This window comes from Pristis pectinata, chromosome 5 (assembly GCF_009764475.1).
Source record: "Pristis pectinata isolate sPriPec2 chromosome 5, sPriPec2.1.pri, whole genome shotgun sequence".
Lineage (NCBI taxonomy): Eukaryota > Metazoa > Chordata > Chondrichthyes > Rhinopristiformes > Pristidae > Pristis > Pristis pectinata.
The window spans coordinates 11,605,185-11,629,875 of record NC_067409.1 but is presented as its reverse complement, the minus strand read 5'-3'; the positions used below and the strand labels follow the sequence as shown (position 1 = coordinate 11,629,875).

At 41.7% G+C, this 24,691-nt stretch overlaps 1 protein-coding gene across 1 annotated transcript in view; it reads right to left on the bottom strand.

The window, feature by feature from the left end:
* Window positions 1-24,691, bottom strand: part of LOC127570394 (NEDD8 ultimate buster 1-like) — a 37,453-nt gene that overhangs the window by 11,374 nt on the left and 1,388 nt on the right. The window contains exons 2-12 of the mRNA XM_052015938.1: window positions 17,499-17,631; window positions 16,324-16,482; window positions 13,371-13,438; window positions 12,825-12,895; window positions 11,307-11,489; window positions 10,729-10,808; window positions 9,822-9,928; window positions 8,321-8,507; window positions 8,046-8,153; window positions 5,641-5,793; window positions 3,886-4,035 (exon numbers count right to left, since the gene is read on the bottom strand). Of these exons, the coding sequence (XP_051871898.1) occupies window positions 3,886-4,035; window positions 5,641-5,793; window positions 8,046-8,153; window positions 8,321-8,507; window positions 9,822-9,928; window positions 10,729-10,808; window positions 11,307-11,489; window positions 12,825-12,895; window positions 13,371-13,438; window positions 16,324-16,482; window positions 17,499-17,627 (1,395 nt within the window). The 5' untranslated portion in view covers window positions 17,628-17,631. The remainder of the gene's footprint in view (window positions 1-3,885; window positions 4,036-5,640; window positions 5,794-8,045; window positions 8,154-8,320; window positions 8,508-9,821; window positions 9,929-10,728; window positions 10,809-11,306; window positions 11,490-12,824; window positions 12,896-13,370; window positions 13,439-16,323; window positions 16,483-17,498; window positions 17,632-24,691) is intronic.

The following is a 24,691-nucleotide window of genomic DNA, read 5'->3' as shown; positions in this document are numbered from 1 at the left end:
GAACTGAACACAATACTCCAAGCGTGGTTCAACCAGAGTTTTATAGAGCTGCAACATTACCTTGCAGCTCTTGAACTCAATCCCCCGACTAATGAAGGCCAGCACACCATATGCTCTCTGAACCACCCTATCAATGCGTGGCAACTTTGAGGGATCTATGGACCTGGACCCCAAGATCCCTCTTTTCCTCCGCACTGCTCAAAATCCTGCCATTAATCTCGTACTCTGCCTTCATGTTCGTTCTTCCAAAGTGTATCACTTCACACTTTTCCGGACTGAACTCCATCTGCCGCTTTTCCAACCAACTCTGCATCCTGTCATATCCTGTTGTAACCTATGATAACTTCTACACTATCCACAACCCCTCCAACCTTTGTGTCATCTGCAACCTTACTAACCCATTCCTCCACTTCCTCATCCAAGTCATTTATAAAAATCACAAAGAGCAAAGATCCCAGAACAGATCCCTGAAGAATACCACTTGTCACCGACTTCCAGGCAGAATACTCTCATCTACTACCACCCTCTATCTTCTGTGGGTGAGCCAATTCTGCATCCATACAGCCAAGTCTCCATGGATCCCATACCTCATGACTTTCTGGATGAGCCTACCATGAGGAACCTTGTCAAATGCCTTACTAAAGTCCATATACACCACATCCACTGTTCTACCTTCATCAATTTGTTTTGTCACCTCCTCAAAAAACTCAATTAGGCTCATGAGGTACGACCTGCCCCTCACAAAGCCACGCTGACTATCCCTAATAAGGCCATGCTTCTCCAAATGCTTGTAAATCCTATCCCTAAGAATCCTCTCCAATAGCTTGCCCGACACTTTCGTTAGACTCACTGGTCTATAATTCCCAGGAATATCCCTATTACCTTTCTTGAACAAGGCAACAACATTGCCATCCTCCAATCCTCTGATACCACTCCTGTGGCCAGTGAGGATGCAAATATCATTGTCAATGCCCCAGCAATCTCTCCCCTCGTCTTCCGTAGTAACCTGGGGTGTATCCCGTCCGGTCCTGGGGACTTATCTGTCCTAATGTTTTTCAGAAGCTCCAACACTACCTCTTTCTTAACCTCAACATGCTCCAGCACATTAGCCTGTTCTACGCTGACCTCACATTCGTCAAAGTCTCTCTCCCTAGTGAAAACTGGAGCAAAGTATTTATTAAAGGACCTCCCCTACCTCCAGGCCCCTTATTCCTGAGCAGTCCTACCCCCAGTCTAGTCATCCTCCTGTTCCGTACGTATGTGTAGAACGCCTTTTTTCCTTAATTCTACTTGCCAAGGCCTTCTCATATCCCCTTCTAGCTATCCTAAGCCCCTTAAGCTCCTTCCTAGCTACCTTAAAATCTCAAGGGCCCTGTCTGATTTTTGCTTCCTAAAGCTTAACTATGCTTTCTTCTTCCTCTTGACTAAATGTTTCACCCCTCTTGTCAACCATGGTTACTTTACCCTACCATCCCTTCCCTGTCTCAGTGGGACAAACCTATCCAGAACCCCATGCAAGTGTTCCCTAAACAGCCTCCACATTTCTCTGTGCATTTCCCTTAGAACATCTGTTCCCAATTTCCGCTCCCAAGATCCTGCCTAATACTGTTGTAATTAGCCCTCCCCAACTTTCCCATATTGATTGCTCCTATCCCTGTCCATGGCTATGCTAAAGGTCAGGGAGTAGTGGTCACTATCTCCGAAATGCTTGCCCACTGACTGGTCTGTCACCTCACCAGGTTCATTGCCTAGTACTAGATCCAGTATGGCCTCTCCTCTAGTCGGCCTATTCACATGCTGTGTCACGAATCCTTCCTGGACACACCTAACAAATTCTGCCTGATCTAAACCTTTTGCACCAAGGAGGTGCCAATCAATATTAGGGAAGTTTGAACTCTCCCATGACAACCATCCTGTTATTTTTGCATCTTTCCAAAATCTGCCCATTTATCTGCTCCTCAGTATTTCCTGGTGGCTATTGGGGGGCCTATAGAATATTCCCAATAGAGTGATCGCTCCCTTCCTGTTTCTGACTTCCACCCACACTGACTCAGTAGACGATCTCTCCATGACATCCTCCTTTCTGCAGCTGTGACACTATCCCCGATTAGCAATGCCACTTCCCGCCCCCCCACCTCTTTTACCTCCTTCACTATCCCTTTTGAAACATTTAAACCCCAGAACTTCAAGCAGCCAATCCTGCCCTTGCGACAGCCAAGTCTCTGTAATGGCCACAACATTGTAATTCCACGTACTGATCCATGCTCTGAGTTCATCACCCTTATTGTTAATACTTCTCGCATTAAAGTCAAGACATTTCAGTCCATCCAACTGACTGCACTTATGCCCTGTCCTCTGTCTATCCTTCTTCACAGTCTCTCCGCATAATGCATTAACATTTACATCAACTGCTCCATCATCTGACCTAACACTCTGGTTCCCATCCCCCTGCCAACCTAGTTCAAACCCTCCCCGACAGCTATAGCAAACCTGCCCACAATGACATTGGTCCCTCTCGAGTTCAGGTGTAACCTGTCCCCTTTTTTTTATATAAAGGTTATACCGTCCCCAGAAGTGATCCACAAATCTGGAACCCTGCCCAATCCACAAACTCTTCAGCTTCAGCTAATAGGTAAGAATCTTCCTATTCTTACCCTCAATGGTCTGTGGCACAGGCAGCAATCCAGAGATTACCACCTTGAGGTCCTGCTTTTCAGCTTCCTTCCTAACTCCCTATATTCCCTCAGGACCTCATCTCTTTTCCTATCCATGTTGTTGATACTAATGTGTACCATGACTTCTGGCTGCTCTCCCTCCCCCTTAAGAATGCTGTGGACTCGATCCGAGATGTCTCTGACCCTGGTACCTGGGAGGCAACATACCATCCGGGAGTCTCGTTCTCGTCCACAGAATCTCTTATCTGTTCCCCTACCGATGAATCCCCGATCACTACCACAGTCCTCTTCTCCCCCCTTCCCTTCTGTGCCACAGAGTCAGAATCAGTGCCAGAGATCTGTCCGCCCCAACAGTATCCAAAACGATATACTTGTTATTGAGGGGAATGGTCACAGGGGTAGCTTAAGCATTTTTAAATTAAATAATATCAGTTAAATATAAACAGAGAGCTGATAAAAGGCGATCAGACCTTGATCTTATGATCCCCCAACTGAGCCTTATTCACTATGTGTAGCCCAGTGCACTTCATGGGACCACTGTGGAATCTAGTGCCCTACACCAATGAATCCCTCGGGGCTGCAAAAAGGCAAGTTCAGTCAGAAGAAGTGGTGCTGGGGGTGGCAAGTGCAGGCATTGGGCCAGATGTTAGGATGATCTGGCCCATAACGTTGCACAATGAAGCAGCTGAAGGATGGCGCCAATGCTTCACCCAGCAGGATCAGTGTTCTCTCTGCAGCCACCCTGCTTATTTCTTCACTGAATCTGAAACCAGAACTGTTGGAACTCAACATTCAGTCCACAAACCCAATCAGAATACAACCAAGTAGAGCTTCTGTGCACCTCTTGTTCTGCCATTCCGACAGCCAGATCACATCCTTGTGTGCAGAATTCAAAAAAGCTTTTGCACAGATGTGAGGCACAGGATTAATGTGTGCTCGGAAAAGACAGGAATTAATAAATGATTGTCACAGCATGGCTTTGTTAGGGGGAGATTCATTCAAATTGGTCGGATAGAATTTTTGAAAAGGTAACAAAGTGTAGTTGATGCAGTTTACGTGGACTTCAGCAATGCCCTTGATAAGGTCCAGGGCAAGTTGGATCCAAAACTTCTCCAAGCTTTAGGCCCAAGTTAGGGATAAGAGCAAGGTATCTTTTTCTCCCATTGTATGGACTGAAATATCAGGTCATTAAGCAGTGGAATTGACTGACCTCCATTGCACGTTCCAAGTTATTGCTGGCTGATCGAAATGCTTTGGCAGCAGCTTTTTCTGAATAGCCCATAGCCACCAAGGAATTTATAGCTTCTTGTTTTCTTCTTTTTCTTTCTGCTCTCTCTTTTCTCCTTATTTCAGCTTTCTCCTACAAGATACACGACATGTTCATCTATCAAACATCCACATACTTTTAAACTGAAACGATGGTTCTTGAAATCAAATTGTGGTTCTGCTTGAGAAAATAAAGCATGAATATGAAAAAAACATGGGGAAAATTAGAGGAAGAGGTGCCTATGGAGGGCGAGAATATACAATGGTTAGAAAATTGGCTCTGCCCTGGGGTGTATTCAGCATGAATATAATGATACAGATCTAATATGACGCAGTTGGATGTAGAGTAAATGTTCTCCAGTGCCCTGCAGTAGTGCTTTTAATCTATCAGTGTGTTTGCCCACTGCCCATACAATTCACTTAAAGCTACTAACTGAAATTGTTAATGTCAATGGATAGGTTTGCCAAATAAATAGCTGAGAACAAATCTGGATTGTATCTGTTGTTCTCTATTTTCACTTGCTGTCCTCAACTAAAAATCAATGATTCTTATTTGGTCTTATCACACTCAAAGACATTACTATGTCTCTTCTATTCTACCCATTTTCTCTGAGCTGCAATACCACCATCGTCTTAATCCCATTGTTGCTGTATAACAAATAATTAAATAGAAACTAATTAACAAATAATTAACTCCATGAACATGCCGTCTGATTAGTATTCTAGAGTTTTCTGCTTTTATTTATTATTGTGAAAAGAGCAGCTAGCTTGGAGAATAGCAGAGAAGTAGCCAAAGGAACATACGACATACAGGGATGTCTACTACATTAGAAGTTACGTACACACAAGTTGTGTGTACTGTTTGCAAGCAGCGAACAGCATCACAAAATGGTTACAGCATGAAAAGAAAGATGCTCAGTCTGTTAAGTTCACGTCCATTGCCTTGTAATTTCTCCTCCTTTCCAAGTACCGATCAAGTACTCTTTTACACAGCACAATGCATCTGCTCCACGGACTACCTCTAGCAGTGCACTCCATACCCTCACCATTCACTGTCTGAAAACACGTTTTCTCATGTCACTCTTGGTGCTTTAGCCAGTCAGCCAATGCCCTCCTGTTCTTAACCCCTCCACAACTGAGAAAAGTTTTGTTCCATGCACTTTTCTGTACCCTTCTTAATTTTAAATCCCTTTATCTAATTGGATTATTATTACCATATGTACTGAGATACAACTTTGTTTTGCATGCCATCCATACAGATCATTTCAAAAGTACATTGAGGTAGTACAAGGGAAAAGCAATAACAGAATGCAGAATATAGCGTTACAGTTACAGAGAAAGTGCAGTGCAGGTAGACGGTAAGGTGCAAGGGCCATGATGAGGTAGGTTGTGAGGTCAAGAGTTCACCTTTATCGGACAAGAGGTCCATTCAAGAGTCTAATAACAGTGGGACATAAGCTGTCCTTGAGCCTGGTGGTGCATGTTTTCAAGCTTTTGTATCTTCTGCCCAATGGAAAGGGGGAGAGAAGAGAGAATGACTGGGGTGGGTGGGGTCTTTGCCTACGTTGGCTGCTTTCCGAGGTAGTGGGAAGTGTAATCTAAACTTCTGAACTCGTGACGACTCAAGACACACCAATTTTTTTTTAAAAATAAAAACATGTTACTGAGAAAGACTATTGGAGACTCTTAATATAATTACCTCTCTCCTCTGGTAGATATGCGACGCAGCCAAGTTAATGTCATCGTCACATGCTCGTAAACCTAACCGTGCCTCCTGAGGTGTGAATCCAAGACTCATGAGTTGTACTACCTTTCTATCATCCACAGAAAGCTTTGCCAATAATACTTCTGCCTGAAGAAACAAAATGAAGAGCAGAATTATGAATGACTTTTTAAAATCAGCATGAGATTAATACCTAGGTAGCAATTTTACCAACAGTTCAAATGGCATCAGTTACGAGTTACCACATCAACCATGAAAACATTGGCATTTGTTTGTAATCTTTAATAACTAGCCACACAGCAGGAATAGCTACATGGTCCCTTTTTTCATTTAAACTGGTCCTTGTTTTTGTTCCACTGCATACTAGGTAGGATTTGGAGAACAGACAATCTACTTCTTCACAAAGATCTCATATTAAAAGGGTTAATTCCATATAGTCAAGTACAGCAATAATCTGCTATCCAACTCTTTGGAAATCCTGATGGTTCAGGTAATACTTAGTGCACTGTCTTTCATTTCACCGATGCCCAGGATTCTGCGTTCCCTTACTGGGGCCCTGGTTCTTGTGCTCCCATTCAACTCACTAGGTCCCCGTTTCCCTCGCTCTCTTTAAGCTGACCGGGGTCCCATTTCCTGTGCTCCCTTTAAATTTACCATGTTCGCTGTGAAATTTATTATAATACTGCAACATCTAAGAAAAAATTAAAAATTTTGTTGGGACATTAATGGCAATAACATTCAGTAGTCTGCAAAATGTGCTAGTCCAACATGAGACAGATTATTGAAGTTTATCTGTATATCAAAAGAAAAATATAACAGCTTGTATTTTGATAGAACTTGCAGACAGTTCTAAATGGTACAGAGCATGTTTGGGATTCTACAGAAACATGGAAGTCTGGAACTTAGTGAATGAGCTCCACTAGCAATTGTCTGGCTGCTCTTTGTTGCTAGACAGTAGGAGACAGAGGTGATCTTATAGAGGAGTATAAAATCATGAGGGGTATACAGCACAGAAATGGGCCCTTTGGCCCAACTGGTCCATGCCAAGCAAGATTCCCATCTAAGCTAGTCCCATTTGCCTGCGTTTGGCCCACATCCCTCTAAACCTTTCTTATCATTTACCTGTCCAAGTACCTTTTAAATGTTGTTAATGTACCTGCCTCAACCACTTCCTCTGACAGCTCATTCCAAATATGGAGCACTCTCTGGGTGAAAAAGCTACCCCTTAGGTTCCTATTAAATCTCTCCCCTCTCACCTTAAACCTATGCCCTCTAGTTCTTGATTCCCCAACCCCAGGAAAAAGACTGTGTGTACTGACCCTATATAGGCCCCTCATGATTTGGGTAAATGCACTCAGTCTTTTCCTCCAGGGTTGGAGAATCAAGAAATAGAGGGCAGCGGTTTAAGATGAAAGGGGAGACATTTAGTAGGAACATGAGGGGTAACTTTTTTTTTAAAAAAAACAAAAAGGGTGGTATGTGTATGGAATGAGCTGCCAGAGGAAGTAGTTGAGGCAGGTACAATAACAACTTTTAAAAGACAGGTACATTTATAGGAAAGGTTTAGAAAGTTATGGGCTAAATGGGGGCAGACGGGACTAGCTTGGATGGGCATCTTGGTTGGCATGGACCAGTTGGGCTGAAGTGCACGTTTCTGTCTTGTGTGACTCTCGTTGTTCTAACACAGAATAGGAACTTGCTGGAATTCCCCAGCACTAATGCCAGGATACCTGCCCTCAGAGCATGGACCTGATCTACTAGACTATTCATTTCAATGGAGGTTCTACAATTGAGGAAGAAAGGTAAGAATACGTTGCAACATTTTATTTTAAAAAGAAAATGGAGTTTGCTGTAACATACTTGGCACTTCAAACTTTGTGTTTGAACTTAGTGTTTCATACTTAGTGTTTTTAGTAGATTTTGAATGCTTCATTCAGAAGCATTGGAAAACCCATACCAATTTGGAAAGACAGCAATTTATCAAATCCTAGCACTACCTTTCCCAGTTTACATACCATCGGGCCTTGTTTTGTAAGAAAACATAGAAGACAATGGGGTAGAAGTTAGAAGTTACTGGTCCGTGCTAAATACACAACGATTGTAATATTTCTGGCCAGCCTAAAAAATCTTTCAGAGATATTTTCCCCATCAGTAACACTGATTTAGGCAGAAACTGGGTGAGCTTTCTATGAAGGCAATGGAACCCAATTTCAGAAGCAGAGTACAACACAGAACCACTACTACACATGCACATTTCTCCCAAGTAACAAAGGGAGAATTTCTACCCCAATGTACATTGCTGCTGAATAAAGCAAACGTCATTGTGGAATTAAGCAGAAAGTTACTGATTACAAACAAATGAAGACAGATAAAATCCGCACCTCATTCAGATGATTCCTTGCTTGATGCAGTTTTCCTTTGTGATACAACACCACGCCCTGAAGAAGCTTCAGCCGCAAGTACAGCACCTGCTCATTGGCAGTGCTGCCCTATGGAAAGCAGAATGGGCAAGTAAGCAAGCTTGGAGGAGGTCTCCGCAGGCAATGTTTATTGCTTAAGGAGTAAATTAGGACAGGCACTGATGTAACTAGATGACTTCTGCCAAAGCAGAGCAAGATCATTCAACAAGTTTTTAAAATAAATGAACAGAATAAACCTTCAGGTTATAGAGTCGCTCCAGATTCTCTCCATAGCAGTTATTCAAGCAGGTTTGGGCCCGTCTTAGTCTCTCCTCTGCATCACGAAGACAATCAAGCTGTTCCAGCTGAAGAAAACACCACACGATTTCCAGTTGTAGAACTGCATGGTTATCTACGGTGTTCAGGAGCTCAGACCTACACTTTCTAAGATGCAAATTCTAAATCAATACTTCAAATTACAAAAAAAATTGCAGATGGATAGCAGTTTGATGTTTAAAAGTTGTGTTGTAAATTATGTGCTTACAATGGGATGGCTATTTAACATTTCAAGAGGAAAGTATTTTAGGATGTTCTGAAATTATAAAAGGTACTAAACAAATTCTTTCTATAAAAAACGAAACACATCCCACATCAGGTGCCCAGTACCATTTTAGATATAGGTCAGATGCAGAGCAAAACTGAATTCTCATTTGATCTACTTCGCTTTTGTTCATGAAATTACAAACTTTCTTCCCAATATCAAAATATTTTATTTATACGGAGATGTGTTTTGCAAATTAGTTAATCGAAAAAGGGAAAATCCAAAAAGATGCAGGTAATTTTGTGGTAAGACTCTCAACTTAGTGAAAATTACTGGTAATTAAACTTGTAATAATTGTGTAAGTGAACAACCCAATGTGAAAAATTGTTTCCCTTTAACAGTGGTGGGTTGAATTGGAAAGGAGAAGGAAAAGGAGAACTTTTTTCTCCTCTTTCTCCTAAAACAAAGATGGACAAGAAAAAAAATAACACCTTTATTTTTGGGCAGAGTTAACTGTGGATGGGGAAGTACAATGAGATCAAGGAAAAAGAATCCCACGTATCCAATATTGTTTGGCTCTGAAATAAAACACTAATTTTCTGAAGAGTCAGCTTGCTGACTCTGATTTTAGTCATGAGTTTCTCTGTCCAGTTTAAAATTTCTCACAGGTAAAAAGGTCTAACTACAATGAAATGTCCAGTACTAGAGGACATGTATTTAAAGGTGAGAGGCAGAAAGTTCAAAGGAGATGCGTGAGGCAAGTTTTTTTAAGAAACACAGAGAGTGCTGGAGGCCTGCAATGCACTAGCAGGGGTGGCGGTAGAGATAGATAGCATGGGAGTGTTTAAGCGACTCTCAGATAGGCACATGAATACACAGAGAAGGGAGGTATGTGGTCAATGTGCAGGGAGGAAGGATTAGATTAATAAGGAGTCATTGGGTTGATTAATTTGGAACAACGTCATGGGCCGAAGGGCCTGTCCTGTGCTGTTCTATGTTTTATAGACTAAAGATTATATAAAATGCTGCTGCAGAATTTTCTGCAGTTGAAGAAAGCACCTTCAAAAATTCTGGCAGACCCTGGATTATAAGCTGTAACAAGAAAAAAATCTAATCATCTGTACAGGCAAAAACTCTGTATGACGTGGTTACTGAGTCCACAATATTCTTTAATGTCAATCGCAATAAAGGAACTTAAAAAAAAACACAATATTCACCCAAATTCTTCATCAGCATCCAACAGATATAACAGTGCTGATGCATAATCTCTCTTCTTCATAAAGGCTCTGCCTTTTTCATGTAATGTCATGGCTAACAAAAGTGCCTAGCAAGAAATGAAACATGGTTTTATTCAAATGTTTAAATGCAAGATTGGTTCCTTTGCTTCCCACATCACGCCAGTGATTCGATTTCAAAAAGGACATTAGCAGCGTTAAATCCCAAGAATGTGAAAAATACTCTAAAATGCAAGCATTTTCTTTAGTAAGTAAAGTTAAAGCTACGGGCAGTCACTCCCCTGACTAATATGGATGAACCTTGTATGACCCTACCAAGTGTATGTGGAGCAATAGCAGAATTAGATAACTGGCAACTAACCCGCCATGTCCTTGCTTTGCCACAAGAGGAGAAAGGAAGCTTATCCGGTAGTACTGAGCTGCTCTTTAGAAGTCTAACCCTGGGGGAAAATCAAAGCTACAGATAGGAACAGTTTGCTCTAATCCTTTCCTTCCATAGAAAAGTATTTTATTATAGTCAAAACTATCATAACTTGCTATATAGAACATTAACAAGGGTGGAATTCACAATTTCTTCTCCCACATTATTCAACACATTAATTTGGGAAAGTAAGTGGCTATTTCATGGAGGCACTGTGGATAGAGTACCAAACATCCTGGGAGCATCAATCAGCATAATCATATTAAAAGATTTATTAACTGTCTCAGGGGACGTGGAAATCAAGATCAATCTCTTATCTATGCTTGCTGATTTAGATAATTTATAGATTACCCACCTACAATGAATCACTTATTCCAGATTCAAATATAGACGTTAACAAACAAGGCATAGGATTAGAAAGCTCTAACATGATTGTTAGAAACTTATCCATCAGTACAAGCAATATACCTTTTTCTCCACAGCTGGAATAGGGATGGGCCGTCCTTTCTGATCTGCAATTTCTAGATATGGAACATTACTGTTCTCGCCTGGTGGAGAAAAAATTATGTTAGCGCCAAATTTATTCCCAAATAATCACAGCAGTATAGAAGTCAGTAAGATGTTGGGAGAACAAGTACTGAGGAATCTACTAGGTGACCATACCTAATTCAATCCAAATGGATCAGTTGAAGTTACTGGTTAGATACCAGGATCACATACCAAATCTATGGCTTACATCACAAAGAACTGAGATGTTATCTGCTTCCCTAGCAGAGGTCAGAATGGCAAAATAATTCTTTGTAACGTTCAAAATACTGCTTGAACTGATGCACAGAGCTCAATGTCTTCCTCACCAACACCAGTCTGTCAAGAATTTGGCATTTATCTAACTAATCCATTCAGGTAGAACTTTGTAAGGTTAAAAGGCAAATGAATGCAGAACATTTTGAGAAGTACTCCTTTTTCTGGTTAATATTCTCAGAGATCCACAAGCAAAAGAGTGAAGGGTAGAAAATGCTATTCCAATACCTTTCAGGTAAACTCACCGTGTTGTGCCAAAATTTCAGCACCCTTCCTGGTCCTGGATATTTTGGCTTTCCGCTCATCCTGTTCTTTCATCTCCTCTTGGAAAATCATCTCCTGCTCTTTTGCTTCTTCCTCAGTGACAGTTATTTGCATAACCATAATTAGTGAATTATTTTTCACATTCTGTTCAGCGAGAGATCGATCTGAAAAATATAGTCAGATGTTTTCCTGAAGGAATACAAGCGACTTGCTCTTAGGATTTATGTTTCAACACACCGTGTCACGGACTGGAAGGGAAACAGGATTTACTAGCCTCACTTCCAGATAAGAAAGCAGTGTTGTTATCCAGAGGCTTGGACTACTAGTCTGGACGCAAGAGCCTGAATCCTGCCATGGCAGCTGGAGAATTTCATTTCAAGTAATTAAAACAGAAACAAAAAAAAGTGTATATGTGAAACTATTGAGCTGTCATAAACATTGTTTATTCATCTGCCATCTTTACTGCTTTATGTGACTCCAGACTGACAAACTGGTAGGATATTAATTGTCCTTTAAATCAGCCTAGGTGATAATTAAATAGCCAAGAAATGTCAGTTATGCCATGAACAAACAACTGATCCCAGTTTAACTGCTGGCCAGAGATGGTATATTTCATTAAATTATGTGCAACCACATTCAACGGTTCAAGGCTATATAAATAAAAACTATCCTGAGATTGAACTCTGATTTAGGGTATCAAAACATTGCTAATTGTATGCTACAGTTCCGAATGCATCGAGGAAAATTTTGCTACCATTCACATTGGGCCCAGCAAATTAAAACATTTGCAAAAATGGAAAACAAATTTAAATATTTCCTACAGCATGACTTAATTCCCAACTCCCCAGAGCTCTTAAACCATCTACAAAGCTCAAGTCAATGTGGAAACGGAACATGGTCCTTATGCCCACTTGTGCATGCATCCAACAACATTCAATATAATCCAGCACATGGAAGTCTTTCCACCACTTTAAGCATTCACACCCTATGGCAGTGGAACGCAGTGGCTGCAGCAGGTACCATCTACAAAATGCACTGCAGCAATTCTTCAACACTTTTGTCGGTATCTCCCAAATCCACAACCTCTATTATCTGAAGGAAGAAGAGCAGTAGGTGAATGGAAATACCACCAGCTGAAGAGATCCTTCTAAGAAACACATCATCCCAACTTGGAAATATAGTACCATTCTGTCTTGCTACTGGGTCCAAATACTGGAGCTCCCAATGCAGCGAGAATGTGGAAGCAACTTTACCAATTGGAATGCAACATTTCAGGGAAGCAACTCATGACCACCTCTTCAAAAGCAACTGGGGAAAGACGTTAAATGCCGATTTTGCAAGAAATTCCCATACCCTAAGAATGAATGTGCTGTCAATGACAGTGTGGCCCTGTCCTTACTTCTGTATTATGTCATCATCTGTTGGCTGCGAGGACTCAATGCATTCCCTAGAGTTCCTACTGGAGGAGAACAATAATATTATGATGATAATCTACTCACCCATTTTAAGAACTTTAGAGTTCATGATAAGTTTTACATGTCCTTCATTCATTCCTGTCAATTTTGCAATTCTGTGCAAAGGGAAGAAAATACAATCATGAAGACTTTGTTTATGAACATTCTACAAGTACCACAATTCTCCTTTCAAATGTAAGACAGTTCTTCCCTATAAATCCCAGGGTGAAGAATTACAGGCTGGTACCAGAAGTGTGCGGACTAGGCACATGAAAGCATCCGAGTCACTTTGGTATCCTTTGGATAATGGGTTGCACTACCAACCTCAGAATTTCAAAAGCTCCAACCACATGCTATTCTGGTGAGCATTTTTTTCTCCCCCACTCTCAAAGTAAAAAGCTACTTCCTCCAATGTCAGTTTAAAATCAAAGTTGATTTATTGAACTGTGAAGTGTAACATGAGCATGAGTAATAGCTAATAAATGTTAACCTTGTTAGCAATGGCCACGAGAATGATTTTGCTTATTACATTGTTAGGATAAAGATTGAAATGAACATTCTCAATGTAATTCCACACAAATGCAAACTTACTCAGCTCTTAGGTCACCAGCTGAAGTGTTCAGTTTAGTTGTCAGCTTTGTTTTTTCTTTTCTCTTTCCCTGTAATATTAAAAATAACCCACTTTTTAATTAAAGGCATATTGCAACCACTCACTATTCTCTAAGAAACAGACCAATTGGAAGGAAACTGCCAGCACCTTAAAACATTTTTGAAAGAGGTTTACAAGACTGGCTGATGATCTCTTCTCCTCCTCACCACCACCCCCACCTGCTCTGGATTACAAATGAAATATTTCTGCAAAAGGATTACATATAATGTCCACCAAGAACAAGGTCACCCAAATACATTTACAACCAATGAAGAAATAGAAGTCTGCACTGGCACAAAACTATTTTCAATTAAGCATCATTTGATATTCCCCAGGGTCAGCTGATTTGCTCCAAGGCTCCCAATGGCTTAATCAATTATATTTGAAGGTCTTGTGTTATCAATCTAAATACTTAGGAACCCTCTGCATTTGCTATGCCTTGCATAGAATTACAAACTGCACAATAGTGACAATTCCAAGTTCTTTTCCTCCCATGCTACTGCAATACTGCAATCTCCCTCTCCAGACATATGAGAAATAGTAGGTTAGTTCGTGACTGTAAATTGCCTAGTGTGTACGTGAGTGATGGAATCTGGGAAGAGTTGATGGAACCACGAGGAGAATAAAGTGATGTAGTTGGTGTGTATTTGATTGGCTGAAAAGCCTGCTTCTGTGCAGTATAACAACATTCCCAAACATTGGGTACCATCTACAAAATTCACTGCAGTTACATGCCTAGGGTACTTAATCAGCATCTAGCAAACCCATGGCCTCCACTATCAAGGATAAGGTTAAGGAAAATCCCAACAGGTTCTAGCTATATTAAAAGGGTGGCTAGGGAGAGAGCAGGACCCCTTAGAGATCAGCAGGGCTGCCCAATCTCAAACCGCAGGAGATGGGTGGGATTTTTAACAAATATTTCTCCTCAGTGTTTACTGAGGAGAAATATTCCTCAGATCCTGAGCGAGTGCACCCTTGGAGTTTGTGGGAGGCTAGAGAAGAAATTGCAGAGGTCCTTGCGGAGATATTTCCTTCATTGTTAGCCACTCGTGAAAGTCTCGAAGACTGGAAGGTGGCTAACGTTGTTCCATTGTTTACAGATAGCAAGAACAAACCAGGGAACTACAGGTTGGTCAGCCTGACATTAGTGGTGGGCAAGTTACTGGACAGAATGCTCAGAGACAGGATCTACCAGCATTTGGATAGACAGACTCTGATTAGGAGGAGTCAGCAAGGTTGACAAACCTTCGAGAGTTTTTTTGAGGAGGTAACCAAAAAAGTAGATGAAGGTAGGGCAGTGGATGTTGCCTATTTGGACTTCAGCAAGTCCTTCGACAAGGTCCTACATGGTAGGCTGGCCTGGAAGGTTAGGTCCCATGGAATCCAGGGAGAGCTAGTCAGGTAGATTCAAAATTGGCTTGGAGGTAGGTAGCAGAGGGTGGTGGTTGAAGGTTGTTTCTCGGAATGGAGGCCAGTGACCTAGGAGTATAAGTGCATGGTTCATTGAAAATAGCTTCACAGGTAGGCAGGATGGTGAAAAAGCCTTTAGCACACTGGCCTTCATCAGTCAGGGCATCAAGTATAGGAGTTGGGACATCATGTTGCAGTTGGTGAGGCTGCACCTGGAGCACTGTGTACAGTTTTGGTCACCCTGTCATAGGAAAGATGTGGTTAAACTGGAAAGAGTGCAGAAAAGATTTGCAAGAATGTTGCCAGGACTAGAGGACCCGAATTATAGGGAGACGATTGTCAGGCTAGGTCTTTATTTCTTGGAGTGTAGGAGAATGAGGGGCAACCTTATAGAAGTGTTTAACATTATGAGAGGGATAGATAAGGTGGACGGGAACAGTCTTTGCCCCCAGAGTGGGGAGTCCAAAACTAGGGGGCATAGATTCAAGGTGAGAGGAGAAAGGGTTAAGAGGGAACTGAGGGGCAACCTTTCCGCACAGAGGGTGGTGAGTATATGGAATGAGCTGCCAAAGGAAGTGGTTGAGGCAGGTACAATAGTATCATTTAAGCAGCACTTGGATGGGTACATGGAGGGGCAGGGCTTAGAGGGATATGGGCTGAATGCAGGAAGTTGGGACTAGCTGGTTGGGCACCGTGGTCAGCATGGACTGGTTGAGCTGAAGGGCCTGTATTGCTCTATGACTCTAAGGATGAGGGCAGCAGGTGTGTGGGAACACTGCCAGCATTATGTCCCACTCTAAATACCCACTATCTTGCCTTGGAAATATACAGCTTTCCTTCACCATCACTGGAACTAAATCCTGTAACTCTCCACCCAAAAGCACTGTGGGAGTAGCTTCATCAGAAAGTTGGCCACAGTTTAAGACCAATTCACTGTCAACTTTTCGAGGACAATTACGGATGGCCAATAAGTACTGGCCTCAGCTATATCTCAAATAAAATTCAAGCATTTCCGAGAGCAACCACCCCAGCACAAGTCTTGTAAATCAAGAGTGAGATACTCAACTTAATCAAATTTGTATACTTTCAACTCCTTTTAAAAAGAAAAAAAACAGTACACCCCTAATTTAGACAACCACTGTTTTGTAACATTTCTTAGTATTTTGCAAATTAATAGCAGCTATTAAAATTGTGATTTTGATCTATTGCCACAGATTCGTAATGTACCCCTGATGCATTTTATTTGAGATTTGTCCATATTAATGGAGTCTTACTGCCTGAGATTCCATTAAACAGCAGAGGAGTGTAATAGCCATTTTTTAAAATACTAAAATGTTATTTTATAAGGGGCACTAATTTGGCATATATCTTTGGCTTAGACTTTAGTGCATGGTCTGAACAATTAACAGTCAAACTAGATAATGTTTTTCAGGTCAACTTTCATTAATGAAGTGTTCAATTAGGGAAAAATTGTGAGCCACTTACATCACTAGTGTAATTGATACGTATTGTTGCAAGTCCTGTGTCTTCAAATGTCTTTTTTGCACTGAGGCCTTGCAGTGAATTACATCTCAAACCTTCAAGAACACTTTCCACATTCCTTACGTCAGTGCACAACTGCAATGCATATTTCTCAGCCAAAACCTTATTTGGGAAAAGAAAAATGTAGAGATCAGTTTTAAAGCACTTATTTTCTGCAACAAGACAATTGTTCACATCAATACCTAACAATAAATATACAACCAAGTCAACTTGGACCAATCACAGCACACAAGGATATTTTTCTGCCAGCTGTGTCCAGCCTTTTTCTGATGAAATAGTTAAGTAACCCTGTGACCTTGCCTTTTCTCATTCTCCAGCCAAGTATTTAGCTAATTTTCATTTGAAGGTTATTCTTGAAGATACTTGCACTATACTTTCAGGTATTGTAATCCAGATCATATTTACTCACTGCAATAAAAGATTAGCATCTATTTTAAACACACTATTATTAAAACGTTTTTAAAAGTGTTACAAACTACAGTCCATCAGATGATAGGTAGAGTTAAGCAGAAAGTGGACCTCAAGCACAGACATGATATATTAAACAGCAAACCAGACTGAAAGAGGCCACCTTTCCTATTTCTTAAGTAATTAAGTCGATTTCTTAACTCAAGAATGTACTCAACAGACTTGTAAGGAGCACGGTGCAAGTCCAACACTATCCAGGACTAAACGCTTGATTGGCTCTCCATGCACCACCCTAAGCACTCCCTCCAACACCAGTGGCGTGGCTGCAGAGGTACTGCAGTGACTACAGAATGTACTGCAGTTACTCACCTAGGCTAGTCCAACAGTACCTCCCAAGCCTGCGACCTTCACTGTCAAAGAGGGAACACCACCACCTGTAGGTTCCCTTTGAAGGCACAAGCCTCCCTGATATGGAAATACATTCTTTTTCCAGCATCATTGCTCAGTCTAAATTCGGTATCTCCCTACCCAACTGCACTTCGGGAGTACCTCTACCAGAAGGATTGAAGCGGTTTCAGAAGGTGAATCACCACCACCTTCAAGTGCAACTGGGGATGCTGAATAAATGCTGCCAGTGAAGCCCAGACCTGGATACATGTTAAAAAAAAAGACAATCCCCTCAAAGGCTATTAATTTATCTTGTACCGTACTTTCAGTTCTGGTGTGGCATCTTTATTTTCAGTTGTATAAGGGGGCTCCCAGAGTCTGATCTTTTCGTTCTCCAGCAGTGACCTAACTTGGTCCTGGACCACGTTCTCCGGTGGGCCGTCAGTCATCATGCTCCTGGAGGATGAGGAAGGTTCAAAATAAAAACCCAAACTTAAAGAAAAATCTAATGCAATTTGATAATGAATATTTACTAGCCCCAAAATAAATATTGAAGAAAAGAGGACAAGTGGTGGAATATCCTACCAAAATCAATCCTAGATTATGTTGTTCCAAATTAAGTGCAATTGGCATCAACAAATTTACAAGGTTGGCAATTAAACTGGCTAAACACCTAAATAACATTTAACTATAATTTTATAATATGCAGTAGCCATACATTAAGATTTTTGCTGACCTTATTGAAACTAAGCTGCACAGAAAACCATTAAGATGCAAACACTGTCCAATGATTTATCAGTTTTTAGGAAGGGAATGGTCTAACATTTCTGTGTAGATAGCATCTAAACATATGAAAAATGTTAAGCGAATTAATTTATTCTGGTGTGCAATGAGTTGGAATGTTCATCTACATAATGATCTTTTATCATTGCATAAGCCTTCTATACAAGGACGAGTCCTTTCCACTCTGAAAATCTAACAATGTAGATTAGAACTAACATACTATTGCAGATTAGGTGGCTAAAATGACATCAAAGCTTGATCAATACAAAATGCTAAAAGGGATCATGTCCTTAGGCTTACCATGTGTGAAGATTTCAAAATAATGGTTTCTCTTCACTTTACTCAAAGTTATGATGTAATGACTTTATGCACATCATTGGCTATTCTGAGTAGCCATGGGTAATTCACGTTCTTTCCCCTTCCAATTTACTAATCAAATGTATTGAAAACCCTTTATGAATGGTTAAAATTAGATTAAAAATAGATTGACAGAACCTGGGTTCCAGTTTATCAATTATTATGTGAATGCAGTACTAGGGAGGCAGGTCTAGTATTCCTAAGTGACCCCTGAGAAACATGCATTGCCTATATAGTGACCAACAACAAACACATAAAACACCTCAAATACAACCACAATACTTCTGTTTATATAATGCCTTTAATGATCTCTGAGCTACACATGGAGACATCAGAGCAACTAACCAAATGTTTGGACCAAAGACACAAGCTTTAAGAAATGTTTCAGGTGAGGAAAGAGAGATACAGAGGCAAAGTGAGTTTCGCAGAATATTCCTCAGCTTAGAGCCTTGGCTGCCCGATATAGCTGCCAATGGTGGAGAGATTAAATTCTGGAATGAGCAGGAGGCCAGAACTGGAGAAATGCAGAGATCACACAGAGAGGGAGGGGTGAAACTGTAGAGAAATATGAAAACTGAAAGGAGAATTTAAAATAAACTGAGGTATTGCTTAACCACAAACCAGTGTAGAACAGTGAGTAGAGCGGCAAAGGGGACAGAGCAGTATTTTGGATGAGATCAAGTTTATAAAGTGTACTGTATATTTAATACAGAAAGCTGGGGTTTTCCAAATGCTTAAAGCATTATCTAATTCCCCTAGTCACGAGTTCCAGAACACTTCCACACTTAAGGTAGTTACCATCTTGGGTATTATTGTTAATACTTATTGTAAAGTTAATCAGAAAAGAAAGACAACCAAATTGATTAATAGGCAAAGTCCAACAAAAATTAAAACAATAAAAAAAGCCCAGTTAATGTTTTTTTATTAAGGGATTATCTATCATGCTACACACTTCCTATGACTAACTGATTTATGGCTATCTTTCATTTATGGTTTTAAAACAATCTTAAACTTCTTCCAATCACTCAAGAGTTAAAGTGAAAGTAAAACTAAAGCTTATCTGTAAATCCAAAATGCTCATTATAAACATGGCTTGTGCCCTGCCCCCACAGTAGTGGAGATGTTTCTTTGTTAAATTGCTTAAATATCAATAGAATCACCAGTTAATTTCTCAATTCCAGAAAAAACAACCTAGCCAGTGCAGCCTCTACTCATAAAGTTAAGAGCATAAAACAAAAAGAAACTGCTGATGACTTCATGCCTGTCCTGCATTTTAACAAGGCCTGATCTTTTACCTCAGTACTTCCTTGCACTAACACCATACTTCTCAGTTCCATTAATATCCAAAAATCTATCTTTTTTAATACACTTACAACTGAGCCTCTCTCTCAGGCAAAGAACCACTACTTTCCAGGTGAAGGAGTTTTACACATGCATCCTAAATGGCAGGAACCTTATTTTGAAAGCATGACTGCTGGCTCCAGACACCCAGGCATGGGAAACATCAGGCTTGTATCTATGTCATCAAGCCCTGTATAAATTTTGTACATTTGAATGAGATCACCTCTCATTTTTCTAAACTCAAGGAATCATAGAATCATTCTGCTTATTTCTCCTTATATAACCCACTCCCAAAACACCACATCCCAGGAACCAATCTGGTAAATCTTACCTGTAACCCCTCTATCATTGCACACAATATTTCAGATGTGGTAACTCAGAGACCCCATATAATTACAGTTACAACTGCCCACAGCTCTAACAATCCAGGTTCAAACCTGACTACCTGTGCTGTCTGTATGGAGTTTGCATGTTCTCCCAGTGACCATGTGGGCTTCCTCAACGTTTTAATTGGTATTGGTTTATTATTGTCACTTGTACCGAGGTACAGTGAAAAAAACTTGTCTTGCATACCGATCGTACAGGTCAATTCATTACACAGTGCAGTTACATTGAGTTAGTACAGAGTGCATTGATGTAGTACAGGTAAAAACAGTAACAGTACAGAGTAAAGAGTCACAGCTACAGAGAAAGTGCAGTGCAATAAGGTGCAAGGTCACAATAAGGTAGATCATGAGGTCATAGTCCATCTCATCGTATAAGGGAACCGTTCAATAGTCTTATCACAGTGGGGTAGAAGCTGTCCTTAAGTCCGGTGGTATGTGCCCTCAGGCTCCTGTATCTTCTACCTGATGGAAGAGGAGAGAAGAGAGAATGTCCCAGGTGGGTGGGGTCTTCGATTCTGCTGGCTGCTTCACTAAGACAGCGAGAGGTAAAAAGAATCGAAGGATGAGAGACTGGTGTCTGTGATGCACTGGGCTGTATCCACAACTCTCTGCAGTTTCTTGCGGTCCTGGGCAGAGTAGTTGCCGTACCAAGCTGTGATGCATCCAGATAGGATGCTTTCTGTGGTGCATCGGTAAAAGTTGGTGAGAGTCAAAGGGGACAAACCAAATTTCTTTAGCCTCCTGAGGAAGTAGAGGCACTGGTGAGTTTCTTGGCCGTGGCATCTACATGAATTGACCAGGACAGGCTGTTGGTGATGTTCACTCCTGGGAACTTTAAGCTCTCAACCTCTCGACCTCAGCACCATTGATGTAGACAGGTGCATGTACACCACCCCCTTTCCTGAAGTCAATGACCAGCTCTTTTGTTTTGTTGACATTGAGGGAAAGGTTGTTGTCATGACACCATTCTACTAAGCTCTCTATCTCCTTCCTGTACTCCGACTCATTGCTGTTGGAGATACAGCCTACTACGGTGGTATCATCTGAAAACTTGTAGATGGAGTTAGAGCAGAATCTGCCCACACAGTCATGAGTATATAGGGAGTAGAGGGCTGAGGACACAACCTTGTGGGGCACCAGTGTTGAGAATAATCGTGCCAGAGGTATTGCTGCCTATTCTCACTGATTGTGGTCTGTTGGTCAGAAAGTCAAGGATCCAGGAGGTGTTGAGTCCCAGGTCTCGGAGTCTGGTGATGAGTTTGCTTGGAATTATAGTATTGAAGGCAGAGCTGTAGTCAATAAACAATAGTCTAACGTAGGTGTCTTTACTGTCCAGATGCTTCAGAGCTGAGTATAGGGCCAGGGAGATGGCATCCGCTGTAGACCTGTTTCAGCAATAGGTGAATTGCAGTGGTTTGAGATTGTCTGGGAGGCTGGAGTTGATGCGTGCCATGACCAACCTCTTGAAGCACTTCATGATGGTGGATGTCAGAGCCACCGTTTGGTAGTCATTAAGGTATGTTACCTTGCTTTTTTTCGGTACCGGGAATGATAGTGGTCTTCTCAACACAGGTGGGAACCTCAGATTGAAGCCGGGAGAGGTTAAATATGTCTGCAAATACTTCCGCCAGCTGATCAGCACAATATCTGAGCACGTGGTGAGGGACACCATCTGGGCCAGATGCTTTCCTCACGTTCACTCTCCAGAAGACTCATCTTTGACGGTGACCACAGGTTCAGTTGCATTGGAGGCTATCAGGGTGGGTGGTGACAATCCACTCCCCTGCTGTTCAAATTGCGCATAGAATGCGTTAAGCTCATCCGGAAGGGATGCGCTGTTGTTAGCTATGCAGCCCGTCTTCGTCTTGTAGCCTGTAATGGCATCTAAGCCGTGCCATACCATAACTGACGGCTGGTCTGGGACTCTATTTTGAGTCAGTATTGTCTCTTGGCATTCCTGATAGCTTTCCGAAGGTCATATTCCGATTTCTTGTACAGGTCAGGATCACCAGATTTGTGTGCAGCAGTCCTCGACTTCAGTAGGGAGTGGATGTCCTGGTTCATCCATGATTTCCTGTTTGGGAACACCCATATTGTCCTCTTTGGTACACAGTCCTCAACACACTTGCTGATAAAGTCTGTGATGGTGGTGGCATACTCATCTAGGCTGGCAGCTGAGTCTTTGAACATGGACCAGTCCACTGTCTCAAAGCAATCACGTAGGAGCTCATCTGTTTCCTCAGACAGCACGACTCTTTGTATCAGATCCTCCCATTTCAGTTTCTGTTTGTATGCAGGGAGAAGGAGCACAGCCTGGTGGTCTGATTTCCCAAAGCGAGGGCAGGGAGTGGCTCGGAAGGCATCTTTGATAGTTGTATAGCAGTGGTCAAGGGTGCTAGGGCCCCCAGTGGAGCAGGAGATGTGCTGGTAGTACTTTGGTAACACACTCGAGGTTGGCCTGGTTGAAGTCATCTGCGATAATGAAGAGGGCCAGTGGGCAGAAGAGTGGCAGACGGAGCTTAATTCAGATAAATGCAAGGTGTTGAATTTTAGCAAGACAAACCAGGGCAGGAATTGCACAGTAAATGGTAAGGCCTTAGGGAGTGATGTAGAACAGAGAGACTTAGGGATGAAGAAGGTGTTTGGCACACTTGCCTTCATTGGTCCGAATAGTGAGTATAGGAGTTGGGATGTCAGGTTACAGTTGTAAAGACTTTGATAAGGCCACATTTGGAGTACTGTGTACAGTTCTGGTTCCCCTGCTATAGGAAGGATGTCATTAAACTGGAGAAGATGCAAAAAAAAAGATTTATGAGGATGTTACTGGGACTGGAGGACTTGGGTTATAAGGAGAGGCTGGATTTACTTATTTCCTTGGAGTGCAGGAGACTGAGGGGTGACGTTATAGTGGTTTAATGAACCATGAGGGGCAGAGATAAGGTGAGCAGCCAAGGTCTTTTCCCCAAGGTAGGGGAGTCCAAAACTAGAGGGCAAAGGTTTAAAGTGAGAAGGGAAAGATTTAAGAGGGACCCAAGCGACAACATTTTCCACAGAGGCTGGTGAGTATATGGAACGAACTGTCAGAGGAATTAGTAGAGGCGGGTACAATTATGGCATTTAAAGGGCACTTGGTCAGTTAAATGGATAGGAAAGGTTTATATGTATGTGGACCAAATGCAGGTAAATGGAACGGGGGGGGGGGGGGGGTGGTGTGCAGGGGAGAGAAGAATGGGGGTGGGGAGGAAAGAGGGGAAGTTGCAGAGAAAGTTGATGGGAATGTGATGCGGGGGGGAATATGTAAGTGTTGAGACATTTAGACATATTTGGACACTGAATCACACACTACAGAAACAGAAATGGAAGGGTTTTCTGTGGTGTATGATTCAATGTCTAAACGGAATGAGGCGCTGCCTCAAGAAGGCAACATCTATCAACAAAGATCCCCCACTATCCAGGCTATGTCATCTTCTCGCAGCTACCATCGGGCAGGAGGTACAGAAGCCTGAAGTCCCACACCACCAGGTTCAAGAACAGCTACTTCCCTTCAACCATTCGGTTCTTGAATCAACCAGCACACCCTAATCACTACAGTTTAGCAACACTATGACCACTTTGTACTAAAATGGACTTTTTTTTGTTCTAATTGTGTTCTTCTTGTAAAAAGTGTGTATAATTTGTTTTTCTCGTGTAAGCTGCTTATATGATGCTGCGTGCCTGCGATGCTGCTGCAAGTAACTTTTTCGTTGCATACACGTACTTGTGCACATGACAATAAACTTGACTTTGACAATAAAATGTTTGAAAAATCCATTTCATACTTCAGTATGCAAGGTAAATGCTACAGATGGGCAAACTCCAAGTGAAACTCAGTACTTAAGCAACAAAACAGTACCATTAAACAAGGTAGCCAAGTGGACTTCAGCTCTATGTTCATCTGACCAATGCTCTAAACGTCTTATGACATAATCCATTCAACATGACACTCAGCAAGTGCATTTATAGCAAATTGTACTCCTCACCATTCCCATTCCCTTCTGACTACCTATCTGAAGGGGGCAAGACATTGTGAGTTCCAGTCTGTTTAGGGTGGTCAAAGTGCCCAATGTTACGTGACCATTCTGCAGTGGCAGGCTGTGTCATCTTAAGTTAACCAGAACTCCAGTTACAATATTTTACTCTATTGGGAAACTCCCTAGAATCTGCTGTTCCTAGCCTACAATGACAATTAAATTAGTTGCTCAGACGTGATAAACTTGGATCACATCCAAAAACAGAGAGCAAAATCAAAGAAGACACTGTTTTGTCCACAGAGGTTAACTGTTATACAGGGAACTTTGATCAGTCCCTCAAATACAACACTGCGGTATGACATCCATCTACAACATCATGGTGCGGTATCCACCCACTACAGGAGGAATTTCTTTAGCCAGAGGACAGTGAATCTGTGGAATTCATTACCACCAACAGCTGTGGAGGCCAGGTCATTGGGTATATTTAAAGTGGAGGTTGATAGGTTCTTGATTGGTAAGGGTATCAAAGATTACAGGGAGAAGGCAGGAGAATGGGGTTGAGAGGGAAAAATAAATCAGCCATGATCGACTGGCAGAGCAGACTGATTCAGAATGGCCTGATTCTAGTCCGGTGTCTTG